General features: G+C 41.7%; 6 protein-coding genes across 11 annotated transcripts; 2 read left to right on the top strand and 4 right to left on the bottom strand.

Moving 5' to 3' along the window:
• Positions 1 to 94: 94 nt before the first annotated feature.
• On the bottom strand, positions 95 to 2286 carry Sms (spermine synthase). Its single transcript, XM_066288522.1, has 7 exons — positions 1894 to 2286; positions 1583 to 1694; positions 1407 to 1529; positions 1258 to 1344; positions 1047 to 1204; positions 800 to 991; positions 95 to 745 (listed from the first exon to the last, which is right to left on the bottom strand). Exons 1-7 carry the CDS (start codon positions 2164 to 2166, stop codon positions 590 to 592), a joined length of 1101 nt encoding a protein of 366 aa, XP_066144619.1. The 5' UTR covers positions 2167 to 2286; the 3' UTR covers positions 95 to 589.
• Positions 2287 to 2381: 95 nt separating this feature from the next.
• LOC136342572 (uncharacterized) lies at positions 2382 to 6202 on the top strand. Of its 2 annotated transcripts, none has more exons than XM_066288520.1 (14): positions 2382 to 2542; positions 2648 to 2829; positions 2986 to 3109; positions 3167 to 3351; positions 3405 to 3553; positions 3606 to 3784; positions 4280 to 4363; positions 4418 to 4599; positions 4658 to 4990; positions 5046 to 5269; positions 5394 to 5558; positions 5618 to 5785; positions 5839 to 5985; positions 6036 to 6202. In XM_066288520.1, exons 2-14 carry the CDS (start codon positions 2686 to 2688, stop codon positions 6163 to 6165), a joined length of 2214 nt encoding a protein of 737 aa, XP_066144617.1. In that variant the 5' UTR covers positions 2382 to 2542; positions 2648 to 2685; the 3' UTR covers positions 6166 to 6202. The 2 variants fall into 2 exon arrangements, with proteins under 2 accessions (XP_066144617.1, XP_066144616.1); XM_066288519.1 differs by having other exon boundaries at positions 2384 to 2542; positions 3161 to 3351.
• Positions 6196 to 6937, bottom strand: ND-B17.2 (NADH dehydrogenase (ubiquinone) B17.2 subunit). Its single transcript, XM_066288526.1, has 3 exons — positions 6748 to 6937; positions 6549 to 6667; positions 6196 to 6495 (listed from the first exon to the last, which is right to left on the bottom strand). Exons 1-3 carry the CDS (start codon positions 6837 to 6839, stop codon positions 6287 to 6289), a joined length of 420 nt encoding a protein of 139 aa, XP_066144623.1. The 5' UTR covers positions 6840 to 6937; the 3' UTR covers positions 6196 to 6286.
• Positions 6938 to 6950: 13 nt separating this feature from the next.
• On the top strand, positions 6951 to 10079 carry LOC136342576 (zinc finger matrin-type protein 2). Its single transcript, XM_066288525.1, has 2 exons — positions 6951 to 7110; positions 9393 to 10079. Exon 2 carries the CDS (start codon positions 9402 to 9404, stop codon positions 10002 to 10004), a length of 603 nt encoding a protein of 200 aa, XP_066144622.1. The 5' UTR covers positions 6951 to 7110; positions 9393 to 9401; the 3' UTR covers positions 10005 to 10079.
• Positions 7949 to 17951, bottom strand: LOC136342571 (uncharacterized). Of its 4 annotated transcripts, none has more exons than XM_066288513.1 (16): positions 17679 to 17951; positions 13582 to 13871; positions 13351 to 13434; positions 13146 to 13226; positions 12962 to 13095; positions 12605 to 12721; positions 11985 to 12008; positions 11580 to 11737; positions 10688 to 10868; positions 10490 to 10636; positions 10089 to 10340; positions 9180 to 9357; positions 8980 to 9122; positions 8783 to 8929; positions 8439 to 8728; positions 7949 to 8388 (listed from the first exon to the last, which is right to left on the bottom strand). In XM_066288513.1, exons 2-16 carry the CDS (start codon positions 13847 to 13849, stop codon positions 8304 to 8306), a joined length of 2289 nt encoding a protein of 762 aa, XP_066144610.1. In that variant the 5' UTR covers positions 13850 to 13871; positions 17679 to 17951; the 3' UTR covers positions 7949 to 8303. The 4 variants fall into 4 exon arrangements, with proteins under 4 accessions (XP_066144610.1, XP_066144611.1, XP_066144612.1 ...); XM_066288514.1 differs by having other exon boundaries at positions 10496 to 10636; XM_066288515.1 differs by having other exon boundaries at positions 10089 to 10328; positions 10496 to 10636.
• An 811-nt stretch (positions 17952 to 18762) lies between these two features.
• LOC136342575 (peptidoglycan-recognition protein LB-like) lies at positions 18763 to 23167 on the bottom strand. Of its 2 annotated transcripts, none has more exons than XM_066288524.1 (5): positions 22817 to 23167; positions 21761 to 21963; positions 21492 to 21642; positions 19109 to 19222; positions 18763 to 19041 (listed from the first exon to the last, which is right to left on the bottom strand). In XM_066288524.1, exons 1-5 carry the CDS (start codon positions 22869 to 22871, stop codon positions 18869 to 18871), a joined length of 696 nt encoding a protein of 231 aa, XP_066144621.1. In that variant the 5' UTR covers positions 22872 to 23167; the 3' UTR covers positions 18763 to 18868. The 2 variants fall into 2 exon arrangements, with proteins under 2 accessions (XP_066144621.1, XP_066144620.1); XM_066288523.1 differs by lacking the exon at positions 22817 to 23167 and adding an exon at positions 22060 to 22227.
• Positions 23168 to 24219: the final 1052 nt, after the last annotated feature.

The raw sequence follows: 24219 nt of genomic DNA, 5'->3' as shown, positions 1-24219 counted from the left end.
AGATGATGAAGTGCCTTTATATCTTCCAAGCGTTATCTAGTAAGAGGGGTGACGATCTAAATATTACTAAAATAATTGCCCGAAGTTGACCAAATTGAAATTGAAGAAGCTGTTTATTGTTTCATTTCAACAGTATGACAATAATAATAAACGCCTATGGAAAATACCTATCTAAATCTATGCAAATCTTAGCACCTTTGGTGAATATAGGCATTAATACCTTTAAAAAATACTGAAAAATAGTAACAAAATTAAGCTAAGACTCGTACACAAATAAACAGAAACGGAAATAAACTATATCCAAAAACACTTGTATTATATCATAACAAAGCAAATAATCTTAGATCTGTAACAATTTACTTAGAAATCAAAAATCCACTTCCTGTGAAACCCTAAAGAAAGCGATCAGTTTCTCTTCTTATGGTTTTTTATTTCTTAACTACTGCCCAGCCTTAAGAGCTAACTAACAATATCATCTCTTAGGTTCATAGGATAACTTGCATTGAAGCAAGAAAAATGCTAGAAACGCCCTAAATCTTAGTCTAATTATAATATCTACGGTCAGCTCAGCCCCGGATGTAACCAAACGTTATTCCTTGCTTTCGAAGCCAATTTGACAAAAGATCCATTCTTCATAAAAAGAAGGCACAAAGGCTTTATCCATAGTGAATTTAACTGGAGGATAAATTTTCTCTAATTGTTTCGCATACAAATCCAAGGCACTCCAGGAACTAGTCCCCGTAACCTTGAGACCAATTTGGCAATATAACGATTGAACATAAACAATCAAGGCACTTACATGGGTCATAAACTTGCCATCAGCCTTGAGAACACTGAAGCTCAACACCAACGCCTGATTTATAAAAGACCATAACTCTTTGGATTGGTCAATTGAAATCGGCACATCAGTTAGATCTCCGAATATGTAATCAAACTTTTTGCCCTCTTTGGCATATTGCTCCAGAGAGAGCATGCAATCTCCAACAATTATCTTAAATTAACGCAACATAAGAATGTTTGCAGTACACAACTGCATGTGTTAATACTTTATAATTAGGTCCTTCATAGTTGTCTAAAACAGTCCCACACACTGAACGCATGTATTTAGCACATGCCTTCATTACTACTTCATCGATTTCCAACATTATAACCTCCTTGGGTTGTTCCTTAAGGAGCTCATATAAAAGAGCTCCATCACCTCCTCCTAAAAGTACTAGAATCATTAAGAACTTCAGTCTTTGTCCAAACGGATATTACCCAGAATTAAAATGTTTTTATCTTTGAAATTTTCTTTTCCCCGTTGCATGAGAGTTTCAGTGTAAACTAAGTCTGCTTCACTCAAATCTAATAAGAGGTAATAATGAAATTACAATAGTATATATTTTGCTCATATAACCCTAACATACTTTGCAAATTGTCTAAAACCAGTATGTTTCCTAGAGTGGTTGAATGAACAATTTGAACTTTTTGATATGGAGTTACTTCTTCGAAAACAAGCTTGTCTATGTCATACTCAATAACTCTGCTATCTATGAAAATTGATGATTAAACAATGCACCTTCTGATTAATAGTATGTATTACCCGAAGTGAGGTAGAAGCGCAAGGCTTTATCTGGTTGTATACTTGGCAAAGAACGCGTCCATTTAATTCCATTTACCGTTTTAATAATATTAGACTCTAATTTTTGGACAATCTGTAATGGAGATAAGAGACTACAGATGTTACATCTGGATTTCATAGAATTGGAAAAATTTTGTAAAAAAATGTTCCTTATATAATTTTTTGAATATGTACATTTTATGTGCACATCAACCTGTACCTTCATATTACCAGTACATTTCCTCAGTATTTTCTTCAGAGTAGATGGTTTAAGACCTGGAGTTAAAACCTACCTCGAAGGTCGCTGAAGCATTATCCTTATCACCTTTAAAATAATCCACATTGAGTGATACCAACCCAGTGGGGAAAAGCCTCAAGTTCACCACGGACCCCCCCTCGGCGGTGAATATTTTCACTAGGCCGCCCTCTAAATTGAAAGCAGTTACCAGGTTCAAATCCATCAAAACTTCTTTCATTGATTTCTCGATATTTGTTGCCGTAACGGATAGGGAATTAGTTTCGGAGAGCTTAGGGTCTAAGGTGAAATCTAACGCAAGAACCGCCATAACTGGTGCCACTAAATTTTATTTAAATTTAATCTAACAGTTGAAAAAAATATCTTATTAATTGTTGAGTGACTAGATAGCTGTTAATGAGAAAAATACATAACCTAACTAAAACCACCTGATAGGTGTCAGATTTCATTTCGATGTCTCTTGATATATCTAGGGGAGACTTGAAAGTTTAATTTAAGTTCTCGTGCGATACAGAGAGCATTCGCCAAGTACTGAAGAGCTGTTGAACGAGAGAGATAGAACTAAGACTTAATCCACAAAGTTTCTAAATAGTCCATGACAGATTAAGTCTATGGTCTAAATTCGTCAACCATTTTTGATTTTTGGATTTACCGACAGGGACAAAGGAGCAACCGCCTGAGAGAAGGTAGGAAAACTTTTTCTTACCGATTGAAATTCAAAATTTGAAAAACTCCACGAACCCAAAAATTTCTTCAATTTACCTACAAATCATTTAATAAACATTTCACAGTTTGGCAGTTCATCGCAATCGCCCCTTATCACGCAAGAATGGAATTTCCAGGCTATATAACCAATAGTACTCTTGAAGGAAGGGAAAAGACAGATTTCAGTCAAACCAACCCAGTTCATTACATTCAATGTAATGGAGAAGAAATGGTTTTAGGAGAGACCAATGATTTTAACACTACCAATGTAGGTCAAGATTTATTTAGAACCCAAATAACACCCTTTAGAAAATTCTTTCAAACTTCCTCTTAGTTTCCTAATCTCCTACACCGCCCCTATTCGACCCCTTCTAGGTCTCTTAAACTCTTTAGAATCCCAAATTAAAGTCACCCTTATTGGTAGTTCATTCTGGAAGATGGCAGTAAGGCACTGCTTGTGAATGGTACTTTAGTTACTTCAGAAGGGCAGATGTTGATTCTTCAGGATGGAAATGACTTCAGTCAGTATTCTGGTGAAGAAAATACTGGTAATTACAATGAATTCGAACTTTAAAATCTTTCATGGGTTTTAACATTAGATGAAGTCATTATTTCTAAGGAACAAGAGGAAGAATTCTTGCAGATACTGGCCTCAAGTAGTAATAATGAAGATTATGTTGAATATGCTAGCAACATTGATCTCAGTAATAATGGGTTTTTAATAAACACTGAGGATGGTGACCAGCAAATGTTTTACATTCAAGACTCCCAGGCACTTCTCCCAGCTTCAGTAAGTATTTATAATCATGTTACTCTTTTAATTTAACTGAGCAAATGATTCAGGAGGAGCAATATGAAATGGCTCAGTTAGACATTTATGATTCCAACATCCAAACTCAAGTTAGTGAAGAATTTTTGGGACAATTTGAAGGGGTGATGGATTTAGAGCAGCTACTCTTAAGCCAACAGGCGATGACCAATACCTCAAATAAGTATGTGGTTGTTTTGAAAAATTCACCTTTAATCAGTTTATATGTGTGGAAGTGTGCAATATGGTGTACTAAGAGATGGAAAAATCCATCTGCAACTGCTGGACCATCCTTTAGACTTGTCAGAAGTTGTTGGAGAGGAATACAGTGGTAACAGTTATGTTGATTCCTCATCTGTGGAAAGAAGTAGTGAAGAAACCTACGAGAATTTTATAGATTTAAATCAAATCAAAGGTGAGCATCTAACATTTTGTTAGATATACAGGTAACAGGGTCTTAAATTTGATGATTTAAGAGATGTGTGCATTATTATTGAAGATAGAAATATGTAGGTTTTGCAATTGTGTTGAAGTTGTATAAATCAGAAGTAAAATAGAAATGTCTGTTTCTATTTTTATGACATATTGGGAGATAATGTTATTACAGAGAGTTGACAATATGTCCCTATCTTTAATAATAACTGAGATATCCAGTAAAACCTTCCAATTTAAGGCATTCTGTAAACAAAGTGTTTCCTGATATTTAGACTGCTTTTGGTAAGTTATTTTAAATATAACAACTGTAAAACTATTCTTTAAACCTTATGTTTTATCTAACAACTTTTTTATGACGACACAGGCGTAGGCCCACAATCAATATTTAAAGTGCTTTGTCGCCTCTGACAAGAAACTCTCCAGAAGCAGTCCAAATAAAAAGCAACACTGTATTTGTACCCCAAACCTTATATAGGGCACAACATTAAGACTGGGCAAGTCATCACCTTATCTAGAGCCTTGGACAAAAAAGTAAATAGCGTTACAACGAAAAATACAGGTATAATTGCAATATTTTGTATTGCTTGCTTCATCATAAAGATTTAATCCACAGCAAAATCGTCTTTTAATAACTTAAAGAAGCTTATAAACCGAAAGATAGAGTTGGGACAAACTGATACTGGGAAAAAACTAGTAGGGAAGATTGTAAATGTAATGGAAAAGGCTGATATTGAAAATAGGAATTTTCTTAAAAATATGAGGCAGAGTTCCCAAATTTCAGCTAAGAAGAACCCAGTGAGTCCACTTTACAATGGAGGGCCAACAGAATGTTTCTTGAGCATATTGTTTCCAGCAAAATCCAACAAGTCTCACTCATAACTTTCTATCAACAAAACCTCGTACTTATAGAGTCTCAAAAAACTGTAATAGTGTAGCTCCAAGTATAGCTGCTCTAGTAAATAAGACTCCCATTGTTGAGGCTGTTAATAATGACAATGAACCCTTGGGAGATATTTCAGTAGAGCCTGACAATACGTTGATTGCAGCGAGCGATCGCTCTAAAATTATTATTCAAAACAAAAAGGTTTCTAAAGGTTGCTTTGACATTATTTCCAAAACCATGGCTGGTTTGATGAATATGGACAGTGTGATGAGGAAGTTACGGAATAAAATAGTTATCATTAAGGTAAAGAATTAGGAAGTTATTTGTTTGAAGTAAATCAGGATTACTTTTTCTTTAGATCGTGGAGAAGACATTCAATCACATCAAGCATTGGTATGAAAAAGCAGTTTCGTTTTGTAGTGGTTATATGGTGAGGGAGTTCAAGTTGGAGGATGATTCATTTTCTGAACAGTGGCAATTTATTCCCGATAACAATTCAAAAGAAACGATTTTTGGACGAGAAAACTCCCAGATTAACGAACGGATTAATGAAATTGAACATGAACAGTTGAATTTTAAAAAGTAAATATTTTGCTATTAATAGACTTTTGTTTGAGAGATGGTTTATATATATGTCTCTCAGTCTCAAATCCGATTGTAATGAATAATTGTAACAACTTGTATATTAAATGGTAATCATTTCTAGATATGCGAGCCTTACAATTGAAATCACCATCAATGAGGAGGGAAAGAGGACGACAAGAGTGATAGTCAATCCACCCGCTCTATTTCAGTGCAAGATCTGCACAAAAAACTTTAGAACAAGCACCCTATTAAAAGTTCACTCATTAGAGTATCATTCGCAGAAGGGGTGAGGCTAATAGTTTTTAAAAAATGTTTAAGGCCTGTAATAAAAATTTCAATTTTAAGGCTTATGAAAACTGAGCTTTTCGAAGCTCCAAATGGAGTTACAAGCATGGAAGAAAAGGGTCTGTATAAGTGTGTTGAATGCAAGCGCCGTTTCAATACTCCCGCACGGATAGCTAAACATATGGCGGAACATTTTAAGGCGTCTGATGGTGCGACAGTTAAAACTAAGTAAATTGACACTTCCAAATTTTGGTCGCGCGATTCATTTCCTTAATTTTCAGACAAAAAAACGAAGGGAACCACCCTACTTTAGGTCCGGAGACGGACAGGAAGATTTTTAGTTGTCATGTGTGTGCAAGGCAATTTTCTAGATACTCGAATTTACAGCGGCATACAGAGATACATGAGGGAGAAGAAGCAATGTATCAGTAAGGCGCATTTTCGTGAGTTATTTTGTAAACTTTCAATGTGGTTTTAGGTGTTCCATATGTTCCTGTTCTTATCGATTTATTTCGTCGCTAACAAGACATGTTTTGTCTTGTCACAGAGAGAAGGAACATTTTTCAGAAACTATAATTGAGAATCCAGAAATTGTCCCAATAGCTTAACCTGTAAAATACATAGCAATAAAGACAACACTCAGTATTTGATGTATTATTGTTGAGTTATTGTTGTTTGAAATACTCTAAATGTTTCTCACTATTTACATTAACTTATGAAGGCCACCTTTCATTTCCTGGGTGGCTGCCATGCCTCAATTTTGGGTTGTGTGGTGGAATAAGGTGTATACTGTTGTGGGGTTCCGCTCATGTTTGGGGTATGATCCATCATCCACTTGTGTTTAGGCCTGCTAGGATCATTGAAAGGAAGCAAATCTGTCTTGTAGTGCAGCCACCCATACCACTCTGCAGGTACTTGACTTCCATCATACTCCAGCCCTAAACTCGACTCATTTTAATCTGACGTGGGGTCTGAAGTCTTTTTCACTTACCATATTTTGGAGCATACTCAATCCAACGATTTCTTCCGTAAAAGTACATCTTATTCTCATAATATTTGTTGCCATACTTGTCAGTGCCCACCAAGGTTCCTGGCCTTAAGGAGTCCATCCTGAAGAGGTTTTAGGGGTCATTTGAGTGTGAATGAACTCTTGTGATAGGGTAGAAGAGACTATTACATAATAATTTTACCTGTACAGTTTGTAGAGGGATGCCTTGATGCCTCCATAGTCTTTAACTGTTTTGAGGAGGGTGAATAAGCGATCTATGCCAAAATAGCTCATGTTTAACGCTTTTTACGAAAATTATTGAATTATTTTATAAATTAGTAAACAACATAACATAACCACAAAATCGTCGATTGCGCTTTCTGTTAAGTAGCAGTAGAGGTCGCAAGTGTTGCAAACATTTGACATTCTACGCGAGCTGTTTTATCAGGTTTTTTGTTTTGATTGTGATTTTCGTGTTTAATTTGTGTTTAATGTGTCAACAAAGATCTAAAAATTGATTAAATACTCCATACAAACTGTGAATAAAAGAAGAAAAAGCAAAACGGTAACTTTCATGATGATTAATTAACTAGTAATAGTAGGAATATTGTGTACGAGAAAGGGGAACGAAGCCGTGCAATAAGGGCCCCAATCCGCTCCACTTGCCTGTACAGTACCTAGCATCTATTAGTTCTGTGAATGCTATTTTGTATGTTTCACGTTATAAATTATAATCCCCAAATTTCAACTTGCTTCACAAGCTGTTTCAAAAGATAACGTTAAGGGAAAACAGCCCAAAGTTGCAATATATATTGTTATGTGTACCTTGGTAATGAACAGAGATTATGTAGGTGACATCCAACTCGAACCATATAGAGCAACTTTCCTTCCAGGGGGAAAATATATCTAACTATGCCTGAGTTGTCGAGTGGTGGTTCAAGCTTCGTTCACCTCACCTTGAGCTTTATAATCATAAGAAATGCATTGCTGTCCCAGTAACCATAATCTGAATCTGAAATTTAGCATTTTTCTAATATATGAGGGTCAGGGTTAGTGGAACCAAGCTTAAGCCATGATTCAACAACTTGGCCTTAAGAGTCCCAATTTTCAAAGTTTAGGTCTTGCTACCTCATTTTTTGTGATGAGGCATTGACTTGCTGTGCCCCCCATTTTAGTGCAGTTTTCATATGTGTCATTATTTTAATATTATTTGTGCAATTAACCAACAGTTTATTATGTACTTTGGTCTAAAATTTATTATGGTTCTAGTCAATTTTCTAATGGATGTAAAACGTGGCATTCTTTTATGTGATTTCCCAGTTATTTGCAAAAACTCCTTATGGTTTACCATGATTCACATGAATGCATAATATATGGGTTCCTTCAGTAAAAGCAAATTGTAGTAATATAATATCACACTTTATTATCTTAGTTGTCACAGTGTAACATAGCAATACATTACATAAAAAACGTATATCATTCGGTAACCATGCGAAATTAATGAATTATGGAAACTTCCTCCTGTGCTTTTTGAATCCAAAAATACTAGCCTTTCAGCAACTCATATTTACTCCTTGTTGCAATGTTCCCGCCTGCATTTTGACCAGCACAAAGGACTTAAATTATCATAAAATTTCTTTATTTTACTGCGTGTCAAACTTATAAGTATTTATACAAATTCACAAAATATAAATAGTTTATCTTCACTTTAAAATAGAAGTTGTCCTATGTTGCCTTAAAACCTAGATTTGTCGCTTTTTATCCTAATTCTGATAGGACAGAATCTAAGTCTTCTTGCAGGGCTGCAGTCAATTCCTTTTGTTTGTTGAGATCGTCTTGTAACCTAAAAGCCAACAATTTGTGTATACAAGTTTAAGCAAATTAACCGCGAACCTTTCAGCATTCGTCTTGAGCAAGAAGTTGCCCTTCTTCAAAGCTCCTAGTCTGGCTTCATGTCGCGTCGTCCTTCCCGATAAGTTGATCTTCTTTTTATCTAACGGAGCGTCTTCAGGTTCGCTCACGCTCTTCTCGGAATCGCTCTCGTCGCTCTCGCTTTCGCTCTCAGATTCTTCGCTGCTGCTCTCCTCTTCTTCAACTTCCTCTTCTTCATCTTCATCTTTTTCTTCGTCATCATCATCTTCGCTCTCGCTGACATCTTTCAGCAATGCAGCCATTTTATCGACCTACAATACCTTGCTGTTTTACTGGAGTTTTAGTGGGGTGATCACACTCTGTACCTCTTTTTTGATCTTGGCGTACCTCTTCTTCTCTTCTTTAATTGCCGTCTGATTCTTTTTAATGATTTCTTTGAGAGCTATCCTTTCCTTCTTAGCGTTATCTTCTTTGATTTTGAAGTTTCTGAGTTTGTTACCTAATTGTTTGACCTATAATCAGGTATTAATGATTGGCAGGAATAAGCCGTGGTTTGTGGTACCTCTTTTTGCATCTTCTTCTCCCGCTTTTCTGGCGTATCCTCTCCATCGCTTTCCTCCTCACTTTCCATTTCGTCGAGGTCATCAGCGTCTCCATTGGTTATGCTATTGGACACTGATCCACTGAGGGAAGGACGCTTCTTGCCTGCAACGTAAACCTCCTAAAATTTAAGAATCCGCTTTTCTATAATTAATAAACGACCTCCGGAGGGGTACATGGCATCCAAAAGCTTCTTCTCTAGCTCATTGTTCTTCCTCTTATACTCTGCCAATTGAAGCTTGGTCGTGTCGAGCATCTTCATGGCGTCAGTATACTTCTTCTCGATGGTTTCGGAATTCCTTCTTGATTGGTCAACCTCTTTTTTCAGCGACTGTATAATCTGCCCATAAAAAAAACCTTATTTCTCTATTCAAGGCAAGCGCCATGTCAATGAGACCAGATGATCACAGGAGGAAATGGGACCGGGAAGAGTACGAGAAAATAGCGGAGGAGCGCAAGCAGGCGGAAATCGACCTAAAAGATGAGGCCGAAAAAAAGAAAAAGGGCCCCCCTGTCAAGCGGGAGCTCCTGAAAACCCGTGAATACAAAGTCGATTTGGACTCAAAGCTGGGCAAAAGCATAGTCATCAACAAGAATACACCCACTGCGCAATCGGGGGGGTACTACTGCAACGTCTGCGACTGCGTAGTTAAAGATTCCATCAATTTCTTGGATCACATTAATGGAAAGAAGCACCAAAGGAATTTGGGCATGTCAATGAAAGTAGAACGGAGCAGTTTGGACTCGGTGAAGAAGAGGTTTGAAGCGAACAAGCGGAAAATGGAAGAGAAGAAGAAGGATTACGACTTGCAAGCGCGGCTGTCCGAAATAGCCGAAGAAGAGGAGAAATTGAAGGAGTATCGGAAAGAGAAGCGGAAGGAGAAGAGGAAAGCCGAGGAAATGCGAGAAGAGGAGACGGAGGCGACCAGTGAATTGGCAACCATTATGGGATTCTCCGGGTTTGGAGGATCCAAAAAGAGCAAGTAGGATTGTGATCGCGTTTTTAAGTGTTGTATTATAAATAGGCTATTAGAAGGACGAATTTTGATTATAAGTACCAAATATGCGTACCTTTTCATCAGCAGCACTGCCCTTTCCCTGCACTCCTCCTCCGCCGCCACCACCTTCAGCCTTTGCCTTCTCCAATTCGGCCTCCATATTGGCCAACCTAGCCAACAGCCTTTTCTTTTCCATTTCTTGTGCCTCTTTATTCCTCAATTCTAAAGCCAGCATCTGCTTTGTGCTCTGCAAGTCGTCCCGGACTTTGTCGATGTCGTCCAGCTCGTCCACTTCTTCAGGAGCGATTTCGTCCTGGGAAGCGACCTTTTCGGTATATTATTTATTGGGCAGTTGGAGCGTCAGTAGTGTGCAGGTTGAGCATGCCGTGACAATGTTTAAGAGGGAGAGGTGTGTAAGTAAAGATAATCAATGCATGCTCTAGAGCTGTCGTGCAAATTGGTGTGAGTACTTACACTTACCGGTGGAATACTGGCCATGGACATGGACTTTTGGATCTGCTCCTCAATGGTCATCTGTCGCCTGAACTTCCTCAGCCCGTCCAGCACAGGTTTACTCCTGTCGTTCGTTTGCACCTTCTTCAGTTTCACTCCGGACTCGATCTGAAACGAGCCTTTTGGTTTAGGAGGAAATTATCGATTCAACAACGGAACCTGTTTTAACAGTTCGTTGTGGGCAGTGGCCTTTTCGCTGTCATAGAGGAAGTGCTCTTGAGCCTTTTCCTCTGGAAGAATGGGCTGAGACCTGTCGTTACACTCCACATGCCTCAGTTTCTTGCCACCCTCAATCTCCTTCAAGGTGGCAGACCAATCAGGTCGGACTTTAGGTCTAGACCTGCGCAAACCGTGATTTAATGAAATTATATGCGGATTGATGATTTTGATTGGAAAATGAGTGGGTGTACAGTGTGTTCGAAGTTGGGCCTACGTATCTTGGAAACTGCAAAGGTTAGGAAAATAGAGAAAATACGGACGTTGAAGGGAATTTAACAGCGTACAGTCAGCCATTAAATACCCTTTTGGCTTCCTTTCCATTTTTGTAGTGCTCAAGATGCTGGTACACGTAGGCGCAATTTGGGCCACACTGTACGCTTTATTGGCAAAATAATTGAGTGCATCAAATCAGTGAACTTCGAAAGGGTGCCAAGCTCCCGATAGCGATGGTTATACCAGGTGACCGTGATAATTCAGCTCAATGGATGCGTCGAAATTTTGAATTTAAAAAAGAAAACTCTGAGATCCGGGGGGGAAAGCTTCAATTCGGCAACACTCCCATCCTTCAATCTGACATTAAGCTCAGTTCCCGCGCGTTAAACTCGCACAAATTGAGAGGAAATCTGTGCAGCCCTCGCTCCGTTCATGGTCACTTGATATCAAAATCTTGACAAAAGGCGAATGAGATACACCAGAGCTTGAAGGAGATTGTCGAGAAAACTGCTAAAAAATATGAGACAGGCACTTAGAGCCTTGAAATGTCTCAAGTGCTTGTTCTGCCCATATATTTTAAAAATGCAGTGTATTTTGTCGTTTTTGGGCACGCACGTACTTGAGTAAATCCAATTTTTTGGCCTGTTCTTCAGTCAAGGGCTTCTTGGGTGTCTGCCCGGGCATGCATGGGGGTGGTGGCGGCATGGGTGGAGGTGCGGGTCCTATCTTCCTCGTGGACTCCGCTCTGACGAGGTTGTTCCTCGTCGCCGGAAGTTCCTATTTGAATTGCTGATGGTTATTAGCGGTCACGAAACTTGTATTAGTGAATTATTAAGTTGCTATGTATGTGTGAAAGACTAAACGCAAACTGGCTCTGCAATTGGCACAATCGGAGACGATTTTGTTTATAAATAGCAGGGAATAACAATTAATGAACCGGCTGCGTGCGAGTTCTTCAAGTGCTTGTGTGGTATCTGGATTGATTGATGCCATATTTTTAGATCGAATTCATTCGGGCACCTACCTCATTGCTAAAGATCCCGTTTACCTGAAAAGTAATTTTTTGATATATTAAAAGTGTGTGTTAGGGATTATGAGGCGCGAGTTTGCAGATCTGGAAAGAAGGTACAGAGCAGAGCAAAGGGAAACTATAAGGCCATTTACAAGAAGTTTAGGAAAGATGAGGGGGGTAGAACAGGGCGCCAAGTTTGCTAGTCCTGAAAAAGTGGCGTTTTCTTTGTAGACTGTTAGAACACACAAAACGCCCGTACAAAGGGTGGATCTTAAGCAGGAGGTTTTCCTTCGAACGCGTTATGTACCTCAAAAACCTAAGCAAAGTCTTTATTCATCGCCACTTTCGAAATCTCAAAAACACGTGAAATATCCGCTTATGAAAAAAGGTAAAAAAAAATTACACCAATGCGACGGCCCGCGAGACCGCCAGACCCGAATGCGTGCGATTTTTATCTGTGGGAGTGCGTAAAGATGTCGCCGAGTTCCTTGAGGTCCGTGTCGCGTTAAACGGACAAAATTCTACTTAAATTTCACCCTGTAGAGACAAAGAAATGAGAATTTCGTTAATACGTTCCCAGACAGATGCAAAGCGTTCTGGAAAAATGCAGGAGGCTCACGGCCATACTTTACCCTATCTATTTCTAAATCTTCAATTGTACTATCCCTTCGCAACATGGAGGCTTTTCTTTCCGGCAGCTTTCTCTCCTCGACCTTTTTCAGCTCGGGCAAATCGTGGATTTTGTAGTCCTGTTAAGAGAATCAGAAACGTTACTCTCGTTGCAAATATCTGGACACGGGGGGGGCGAAATCCAAACGTCCCCCCCGTGTTAAGTTTGACTTTTGGTGTTTATTCCTCGCGACCGATTTCAGTGGCGTCGAAAGCCGCAAATTCTAGAATCTAGAGCTAGATCCGCTGCGCGATGACGTTTGGTCTCGATCGAGCGTCGAAACGATGACGTAGCGGTGTTATTCTCGCGACTCCCTTACCTTCTTGGGGGGCGACTTTTCCTTCTGCTGAACGGGCCTAAGTTGCGGTTTGACGAAAAAACTGGACTCCTTCTCCTCTCCATTTTGCTGGGGTTCTTTGGTTTGGACGGAAGTTTTGCGCAGTTTCACTCCAGCTGCAATCGCATTGTTACTAACAGTAAGGATACTATTACAGCCCACCGACCTAGAGGATTGTTCTCCTTTTCTTTCCTAAAACTCTCCCGGTCGTACTCCTTCTTTTGCACCTTTCTCAGCTGGATTCCATCTGCAATTTCCCTACTCGTTACTCGGGGACCGTGAGCCCAATTAGCAAACTTATGTTAATTACGATGCTTAAAGGTGTTAGTTATAGTGGAGTTCGACAAGGAGTTTGATATTGATTAGTTTACCTAGCGGACTCTCTTTATCCGGCACAGTAATCTCTTCCACTTCTTTTACCTCTTTAACCGGCACTTTTCTCAGTTGCACACCAGCTACAAACGCCAATAACGTGTAGTACGATGATGGTTCAAGAAGCCATGAAATTTACATATAAAATTACGTCAGTTACACATCATTAAGACACAGACTACATATAAAGCCGTGAGCACGGAGCAAAGGCTGCAAATAAAATTCTTCACCTATGGGCGAGGCGCCCGAATCGTCGTCCGAGTCGTCCTTGGGAGGGCTCTCCTTCTTCCTGGGCACGCTCTTGAGCTTCATGGGATTGAGCTGTTCCTTAACGTCGTTTTCCTTTGGCTTGGGCGACACCTCCTTCTTCCTGGGGACGCTCTTGAGATTGAACGGATTCAGGGCGTCGGTGACCTCGGCGCCTTCCTTCACCCAGGGCGGCCTGAAGGTGGTCCTCCCCGAAGGATTGGAGCTCTTCGCTGCCCCACCTGCAGGCATCTCGTTGCGCTTCTTCTCGGCTCTGCAAACGGACGTAAGTGAGTGGATTTTTCGCCATAAAAACTGGCCGAGTAAGCAATTCGTCTATGTGTTTACAATACAGAGTGTTGTGCCGCAGCGCGGTTCTATTTTCGGAGATCGAAAAGTAAACGTAACGGCAGCAATGTGTTTTGGCTTTCGGAATGTCCCTGGCTTGATCCGTTAATTTGTTCGTTTTGATAAATCGAAGGATGTCCAGGAGGCCTATTTTTGAGCGCTCCAATTCGGCTACGTTAGTCCTTTTGTTTTTTAGTTTCGGGAGTAATAAATGACTAATTTTAGGTTTAGGTCATGGAGTCACGTTCGAAAATACCGAGGCGATTTATTTGGGAGACCGAAATTTTCAAAATAAAGCAATATTTACAGTTTGTGTTGCACACCCACGTGCACTACTCCCCTCGCCGTTGTGGAGTTGCCAATAAAGTGTCAAATGCGAAGCTTCCGAATTTAAAATAAAATCGTGATATTTCAGATGATTACACTGGTAAGATTTGCCAAATTGTTTGAATATAAATCGTGACGTCGAACGTAAAAGCCCCATAATGATCGCGAATCCCATTTTGGTCATCCTCGAACGTCCGGCAGAGTCCAGTTTCGGGTGCGGTCCACCTCAGCCGCAGCTGGACGGCACACGAACGCGGCACACGTTTTAGCAATTTGTTTCGGCCCAATTTATCTATTTAATTTATATGTCAGCACCGATCGTAATTAGTACGACGGAGCGAAAAGATTTATTGAAGCCGCCGTCGTTTTTGTGGCCCGCGTCTTGTGTGTGCCGCTTTAGGTACTGGGTGGACCAACGCAGCAGGGACGGGAAATCGGCCGAATATAGCTGCCGCGTCTGGAGCGAAACGACCACAGTCGAAAAGGACGCAGAGCGCTCCTTTGAAACGTTTTAAAATTACCGAATAGCCCAAAAGGAGAAGTTTTTACCGGCGTGTCGTAACTCGTGCGATTTCGCTGCCGCGGCAGCTTTAACAAATTTATTTCACATCGGGACTATTTCCGCTAAAAAAAAGAAAAAAAACGAAATTTTTTCAAGTTGTGATGGTTTTGCGAGCGCAAGAGCTTTGAAACGAGGGCTTCACCGAAGCCCCACTCGCTTCGCTACCGATTCAGCGTGCCACGCCCGATCCACCCATTTTCCGCCATTCGCAAGACGTACAGTGCGGCGACGCGACACGGGGGTCAGGCCCGCTGGCGGATCAGATGGGCCTAAGTATGCGCGACTTCATAGTCCATGTCAGCTGGATGTCTGTGGGCTTCACGTACTGAGTCGACCAACTTTAGTAAGCGCGGATGAGCTGGATCAGCATTCTGCTGATCCAGCTCATCCGATTGCCGAGGCGGCTCGTCCAGGAAAAACAGTCCTAATTGAAAAGCTTTTAAATCACGGAATATCCCAAATAACTTGTTTGCTGCCATTGTGTAACGAGTCCCCGGTGCGAGGGTCACGGACGACCTGGCCGGTTCGAGTTTTGAAATGGGGCGTCAGAGACGTAAAGAGCCATTTGATCCTTCAGGGAGTGACGCGTATGCGGGTAGAAACTGTTGTGCAACAGTTTGGAGGCGCGTTACATAGTAGTGCAGCCACGATCGCAGATCTTCCTCTGTGGGTCACACGAACGCAATTTACTGGCAAGGAAGTGGTAAAACGAAAACAACGCATTCTCTCCCACCTTTCCCGAGCAGGAAAATATTCAGAAGTGACCTTCCTCACTGATAACGTTCGCTCAGAAATTACTTTAGAAATGTAAAGTGCACGTCCAAAAGACGACTCAGAAATAAATTTTCTGAGTTTCAATGAAATTTAAAATTGTTAAGTGGGATCAGTAATTATTTTCCAGCGTTCTCCATTGTTAAATTGAACTGTTCACCTCTCGAGCTGCGTTCTGAAATTACTCGGCTCAGCTGGTACAAATGGTGCGTGTTTGGATTTTTTTAAATTTTATTTTTAACCATTTAGAAACGTATTTTCCCGCTTCTTACTTGCGTTAAACGCGTTTTATAAAAAGAGATTATTCCAGTTTATAGTACACCGGCAAATGTGGTAAAAATAGCGTCTCTGCTTCGGTCGTAAATCCATAAAGAACGAAAAAAAACCGTTTGGATTTCGATGTTTGTAAAACGACGATTCATCCAGTATCATCAAAAATGTCTTAGTGACATCCTCCCCCTCCCGTGCGACCCCCTTATTAGCGATCTCGTTAAATTCCCGATGAAACTGCTGCTTTCGCCAAGGGCAGGGGTGGCTCTGCGGCGGGGAGGGGGCGAAAATCGGGCCTGAAGGCCTAATCGCAGGGCTTCGGACTTCCTGTCTTGTAGCAGTACACCCATTGTCCTTCCAGTTTTATTGAACATGTCCGATTTCGCGATTGAATGAATGGCCAACCTTCCATGTTCACACCTACAGTTCAGACAGCCCTTTTAAAACGTTCGACCCTTACAGGCGGCTTGCAGAGCGACCGCATATGTGCAAACGCGGGGGCTCAAAGTACGACACGTTTGTGAGTGTATGATAGTTCGTGAGCTTTACTTCTTTGCGAAGAGGGGTGGGCCTTTTTGCCGAGGGCTGGGCGCCCACGAGGGGCGACAAAGGCCCCTGCGGGCCTAATTTGGACGTCTCGCTTTGCTACTACCGCTGCGCCCCATTGGTATTTCTGTTGCGCCGATTTCTCCTTTAAGTGCGCTCCCCGAGCTTACGTACAAGCATTGCACTTGTACAGGGCGTCACGTATCATCATGGAGATATTTCAGGGGACGATGGCGCTTGGCGTCCTGATTGGAAAAACCCTATAGACTCATGGTCGAAGGCGCGCCATTTTCGATATACCGGGTGGCGAAATTTCACAATGTTCCTCGCATTTTGCGTTTTCCCCGCCTGTGCTCCGAGTGAAATTTCGCACACAACTTTTCTTCAAAGCGTTCTCCAACAAAATGCCAAAGTGGTCGGTAGCCGTGTACTGGGCGTTACGGTTTTTTCGGTCATTACGCGTAGCGTACTTTTTTCAACGCCCTGTATGAACTCCGATTCCAAACTTAAATTCTCTCTCCAAATATTTAGCCCGTTGGTGTTTTGCAGTATTTTCGTATCTTTCGCCGGTTTCATGGGACTTGCAAGAAGGCGCGTCAATCTGCATATTCCAGTGTATGGCCTACGTGGCTATGGCCCAGTTTCGGCAATTTTAATGGATTTTTGACGTTTGGCATTTTCGAAAATCGTGAAAAAGACCCTTGCTACCCTAGGTAGCGAAGAAGGTGCGCGTATGACGATGGATCCATAAACATTTTTTCAACCCTATATAGTTTTTGTTTTTAGTAGAATTCGCAGTCGCTCGTTGGCATCCGGTTGGGAAAAAATGTTTGAACGCATAATGCAATCGCGAATCTTGGGAACCTTGGGATTCTGGCGCGCGTTGGTTCCACAGCGCCACAGCCTTTAGGCGTATTCCATGCACGACTCGTGTATGGTGGAGATGCTAAATTAAATTTTAATTTTAAATGAGGGGCCTTGCCAATAGAACCTTCAGTAAAAAATAGGTGAGCAATTCCCAACAACCTGCCACAGATTTCTATTTTTGCTTTCAGTCAAACGACTCGGACGATCCTCTCTCTGGCTCCCATGCCGATATCGTCCCCACATAGGCCATTCCGAACATCAATGTTTTCTCGTTTACTTTAATTATTAAAATTTTATTGTTTTTTTTTTGTGTGTGTTTTGCGTCGCACCTCCCGTTGAATTAACCTTTCAATGCCCCGAGACGGTTTCAACGCTTCAATGCGAACTTACCAGTTTACGAATCGACTCAACTTGGTCTTCCTTGGAGCTGGTCCGTCACCAGTGATAATCCTTCAGCTCCTGGGCAGGAATAAACAAAAACACTTCGATTTCTACCGATAAATAAACCCAAAACTGCAACACTCGGTTGCTGGTCCTTTCGACGCGTTTCTCGTAATCTAACAAAAAAAAAAATATCTCGTACTTTCGCAAAATTCGAGCGACTTTTTGTCTCGCGCGGATCGAGTCTCGTTCACATTTTGAGAATGCTGCGAACCACAGAAATAGCTGGCGTCTATTTCGAGCCGGCGTCGTTGGCGTCGTGACGTCGACTTTTGGCGTTCCATCCGACCGATTTTTACGATTTCGAGGATTGCGGCTCCGTACAGGTAATTATGGCCGATGTTTTGCAACCGCGAGAATTTCAAACTTTTCGGTTTGGGAACACCTGTGAAGCTCTGCGGCGGAAAGAGGAAGGAGCCGACGGGGAGGGCGGCCGAGTTCCGGAGTAATGCCGAGCCGGCTCGGACCGAGCGGGCGAGGAAGCTGAGGAGTTCTAGCGACGCTTCTGAATAAATAAATCCTCCAACTCTCGCTCAAGGGGCAGAAAGGGGGACCCGTCTTCGTCGCGAAAGGGCCGGTACTTTGTGCAGCTGAAGCTGAACGTGAGATCGACAACGCATCGATCTCTCGGGCGGTCCAGAGTTCGGACGCCTGCCGGGCACTTCGGGAGGTGACTCCTCATGGGCCGCTGTGCCGTGGCGTCGGACGCCCGAGGAAAGAATTTCTCCCGATGACCGGTCCGCCAGTCTCTTGGTGAACGTCGGTCAAGAGCCGAAAAGTGGATTCGACAAGTTTTGTGACGGGTGATCGTTAGAAAACCTGGCAGTAGGCGGTGAACTGCGGACGTAGGACGTTGATTAAACCTTTTACTATTGGTCTAACAACATCCGGGTGACTGGCCTGATAACGGGTGAACTCATCCCAGACATGCGCCCGCGATTTTAACGCCTATTTCGGGTTTTTTGTTTTTTTCTAGTTATCCGCTCGTTATCGGAGCCCGGTTTCGTTGGACGTAAATGAAAGGCCGTCGAAATGAGTCGTTATTCGTCTATTAGGAACTTCATAAGATATATTTTTGATCTAACGTGCGTTTCAAGAAAATCGATCATCTGTATTTTAAGATATCACATGCATGACGGTCACTTCAAGCTGTTGCCTGTCGTTTTGTCAGCCTCCCCACCAACGGTTTTCACCGATGCTAGCCCCTCCTTCCTTATCGTCGGAGCGGCCTCTCCCGTGATGTTGAGCGATGGGTCAAAATGGGGCCAGGTTTGAATTTCCGCGAAGAGAGCATCTCCTGGACACTCCGTCTCTGCACGCAAATGAAATACATGTAATTTCTGTCCGCCATAGATAATATTTCGCGGCCGAAATCCTACCTCGGACCTGTCTGTGCCCAATGAGCTTGTAGTTCTCGTCGATGTAACCTTCCACCACCCCCTGGTGGATGAATCGCCTGATCGTTTCCAGTTGCTCTTGCGGAGGCAGCTTCGCTGCAAATCATAATTGTTCATGGACTATTAGACGCAATTGGGGGGTCTCGCTCAGAAACGCTCGCGAGTCATGATATTAAGTGGGCTTTTTAGGACGCCCACGCGCGGATATAGGACCCGTGCATCTATTCGGGTTTATTTGCGGTTTCATTGTAGCGGTCTATTTTCGAGTTAAATCGTAAATCTTCGAAATACGCTTTGATCCATAAGGTATTAAAACAGATTAGTCCTCCTTTGTGCGGTTTCAGTATCTGGACAGCTCCTATTATCGGAGATTTAAAAAAATCGAGTTTCGGCTTAACCGGAACGATCTGCGACACGATGTGCATCGAGGCGCACCCACACGGGGAGCCTCAATGTGTATACAGAGCGTCCGTTTTTGCAGCTAAAACTCGATAACCAAAAAAGACGCCAAGTCGGTTAAATCGAGACAGGGCTGCGCGATTCGGAGCTTACGAATGCGCGGCTTTGAATTTGAGAAGTTTTGACCGTTTTCGGGGGTGTTCGAGACAAACGGAAAATTTGGAAAAATCTTTTTTTCTTTTTTTCCCTGCTCGTTTGGCGCGGAAAGGCAGGACGATTGCCGCTTCATCGTTGCAATGTTTCCCCCTCAATGCCACATTTGAAATCCGACGTTTCGATTCGCGGCAACCATCACCGGTTTCGCTGTTACCTACGGGCGTCTTCTTGAATTATCACACTTTTGAATTAGTGTCGTGGTCCTATTTTCGGCGATACGTCACACGGTGACGAATTCGAGTCGTTATTTAGAAAAATCTAAAGATAATCTTATCGCTACATTTCCCCCAAAAAAGGAATTTTGTGTATTGTTCCTACACCTTCGATTATTTGTGGAAAAATTGAAAGCTCGTGCGGCTTCACGGAAGGGTGACGCATCCATTATCTATGGGCCAACCTAAAAATGTCCATTGCCGTGCGACGGCCGATTTGAAGGTATTTACCTTACATTCCTCTCGGGCTTATGCACAACTAACGTTGGAAAAAACGACCCCGATGCCAATTCACGGTGGTTCCTTAGTACATTTGCGCCTCTTCAGCTGTTTGCGTGCCGCAGTTCGCGTAGCCCTATTTCTCTCTTTAGTGGCTAGCGCGAGGGGTTCCACATGCAGGGAGTTCAGTAGGCGTCTTCCATAAGCTCATGATGAGTAATGGTATGAACGTAACCTAAATATGCATTTATTCTGGGATATTCAATCGCAGTGGTACACTCGCCAAAAAAATAAAAGAGGATTTTTTATCCTCTGGTACCATCACTCATTTCGGGGACATCCTGTAGAACAAAGCAGTGGCAGCTGTGATGTATTAATCGGGGCATTGTTCGCTGTGTCCTTTTAATCGCGTCGGCTCAATAAGTCTTTTATCTATTTCGGACAGTTTGCGAGATAGTAATTGATGCCCCTTTTTGGTTCAAACTGGAGCTCTGGGAAAACCTCTGTTGCCACGCAATTTGAATGCGGAAAAAGCCGACATTTTGCAGATAGTCAGTGTTAAGTAGAAGTGCGCTGAAAGGCAATTAAATTTCCCTCGAAGCGATGTGTCATGTACCCATATCAAAATCGTCATCTTTGCCTGATAAATGACGTTTTGTGTGCATCGTCTCCAAACATCGGGGATTATTTTGGAATTTTCGACAAAAAAGGCCCCGGCAGGCCATATTTGAACACAATTCATTCGGTCAGGCAATCGGGCATCTTCGTCGGTTGTCGTGTCGAAGATCGCTGGGCCGCGCTGGAGATGACGCTCGAGTTGCAATCTCCCCGAATTCAACGTGAAAATTCAGTAGCTCGCTCGGGCAGTGGCGCACGCAGCAAATTATGCCGACGTTTTAAAACGCGCTCAATGTTTCGCGCGTTAAGTGGTCCACTCACGCTCCCGTTTCCAGCAACTTCGCACCAGATTTGCGAAGTCGTTTTAACTAAATTCGTTTCGATTTTATGACGTCGAAATTTCTATGAAAGAATGGTAAACAAGTTTGGGCAGGTTGGTGTCTTTCTGGATGCCGCGGCAGATGTGTCTCCTAAAGTAGCTTGCACCTTTCGAGCGTGAGAAGATCGATGAAGAATTTTTATAAAATCAGGAGTCAGATAGGGCAATTCCCCCTGACACCGGAGGGCTAAAATGATTGCAGGATGAACCTGGAATTGTAGGCAACTAGCGAGAAATCTTGCCAATTCCAGCACCCCGGAGCGCTTCGAGGCGACCATACCGGGGTTACACTATACGGACTGCCAAATAATGAATGTCATACCAGTCCAATCACCAATGGTGCAGATCCCTATACTTTGGTTATTGAAACCGGGCGCGTGAGCCCCAACCGTCGACCACCCCCTTCCTGTGTAGATACGGTTGTCTCCCCCCGAGGCGAAGCTGTATCCTACGTCGTTCCAAGAACGGTTAAACTGAAATTAAACAATGTCCAATTGTTCTTCGGTGTTTTTAAAAACGAATTTTCCTACAACTCCTTACAAGTTACAACTAAATAGTTTTACAAGTGTTGTAATCCATCCTCAATAGTACCTGGTGATAATTCTGCATCCACTGCATAGCCGCAACGCAATCTTCCTTGGAAGAACAAGCGGCGGGTATGTAGCTGTGGTGAATCACAACGTAGGGCACTGGGTTGCGCATAGTTTCCACCGATGTGGGAGGACGCGCCCCCCATTCGTCCCTAGAAACGATCTCGACTTCCTTGTCCAGGACGCATTTGCCGGTGATGAGACCTGGAACGTACGACATATTCGGTATTTTTTAAATTTGCGTATTGATTTGAATCGTTATATTGCAATGGCGACGGTGATAAGCGCGAATCGGCTTACCCATTGACGCCGTGGTGTAATAAATCAGCAGCAACCACTCTTTCAAAAAGGCCTCGTTCATGGTTGTTATTACATCAATTTTGCACATAAATTGATATTTGTTATTTTCAGGCACTTCTGCTTATCACCTAATTGATCCAATTGTGTTGTCGGTCTGTCGTATTATTATCAGCCAAAGCTTTGAATCGAGAGCCTTTTTTTTAGATACATTTTATCGAAAACCTTCATCTTGTAGATTGTGATAATAGCGATTAGTCATTTCGTCAAAGTTTTCGATGTTAATATCTATTGGGTTTTCCAGTTTTTCTTTGTTAGATTTCTATCGTGGAGGTCGTTTTGGAGGTGATTAACTTCGTGCGGTAAAAAAATCACCACTTTGCTTTGGAATTGTGCTAAAGTCATGGTTTAACGTGTACACAACGTATAGGTGGGGAACCACTAGTTTTCGCGCAGTTACTACCGAAAAAATTAGAAACAATCTATGTTCTTGGTTTCTAGCAGTAATAGTTGAAAGGACGGCGATTGTTAATGTAGAAAAATTGTTCTATGCAGCATAGAAAACTGGCTCAAAAATGTTCACTTTTATGGGTTAATTAATTTAAAAACTTAATGAAAACACTGAAAATATTTGCTGAGTGGAAGAAGCAACGAACTGTTGCTATCTTGATAGCTATCAGGAAAAACACGCGAATCCCCTCGATTTAATTCCTATTTCCAGCGATAAATTCGTAAATCCCATTTTCCATTTAATCCTTACCCATAAAAGATGGTGCCATCAGCAGTACACAAGCTATAACCGACGAATTGAGCATTTCCGGAACACACTAATATTCCAAATCATCCAACCGACTGCTCCAACTCTTAAATATGTTTTAGTTTCTTTTCTGCCTATGGTACCAGGCAGGTTCGTATATGGTACTTGGTAGGCCCGGTGTTATCCCCCTTCCGCACATTAGCCACTCACCACAATGCAACAGGTACCGATAATACTTTATAACAAATGATACCTAATATATACCTAACATGGTCAGTCCTGCAATGGACGCTTTTTTTTTTTTAAATTATGTCATAAACTGTGCTGTTCACGTGTCGGTATAAATATTTGAGATATAACTGATTCTCATTAACACGAGTGGGGGTATTTGGTATTTTCTCATGGGGCTTCACAGTTTCATAAGGTTATTTATGCTGATTCCTCTTTTAACCATGTTAGGCAATACAGAGTGACCTCAATGATGCACAGCGTTACCAATTCCTAAGTTCTTTTGGGTTCTTGTCTTAACCCTGACTTTTAATTGCTGACCCGAAATGTTAACTGAGGATCCTGAACTTTGACTGCTGACCGCCCGTGTTAACTAGTGGCCCCCAATATTAATTTTTGTTCCTCAACGTCATTTACCGACCCTTAATGTTAATTAGTACCACCACACGACATGTGGAAGATTTATTCAAATAAATGGCTATATAATGAGAAAACATGTATTTGTTTTGGAGGTGTGAGGTAGTGCTCTAACGCAAAAGCCTCATATTTATTTTAGGAACATTTCTGTGGTTACACAGGTATGTAGGTGCGTACTTCTTGGTACCAATTCGATTTTCGGCGTGTGCTTCCGGTATGTTATTTACTTTGTTAATAATTTAATTCTTTCACCATTTCACTGATATAAGTTATTACTAACTTCTCTTACAAGAAAAAGATAACATTTGACCTTATCATTTAGTAGTACCTGCCTACTGTTTACCATTAATATTGTAATCTCATGCTAATAAACAAATTACCAACCTTGAACTACATTTTCTCTAGAAAAATAGTTTATAATATGTATACTGAGATGAATCCCTTGCAGGAATATGAAATGTCCTATTAAGTGGGTAAAGTACAGGGTCCTTCGTTAGGGATTGAACACCCCACTTTTTATGCTCCCCCTTTATATCGAGTTAAGTACATTTTCAAAATACTGTTCAAAAGACAATTTGATACAAACTAATGAAGCCACAATATAAAACTTCGACTTTCGCAACAGACCACCCTGTATATTATTTGTGTATTAGATGGACGGGTTTCATGCGGATGCTTCGCCTTTTCTTGCTCACACCTTTAACGATTTGAATTCAACTAAATTCCTTGTCTTACACATTATGTTTGTAGAGTACAAATAA

The sequence above is a fragment of the Euwallacea fornicatus genome, chromosome 12, assembly GCF_040115645.1.
Source record: "Euwallacea fornicatus isolate EFF26 chromosome 12, ASM4011564v1, whole genome shotgun sequence".
Lineage (NCBI taxonomy): Eukaryota > Metazoa > Arthropoda > Insecta > Coleoptera > Curculionidae > Euwallacea > Euwallacea fornicatus.
The sequence above is the reverse complement of the archived record's forward strand: the minus strand, read 5'-3'. Positions and strand labels throughout refer to the sequence as shown.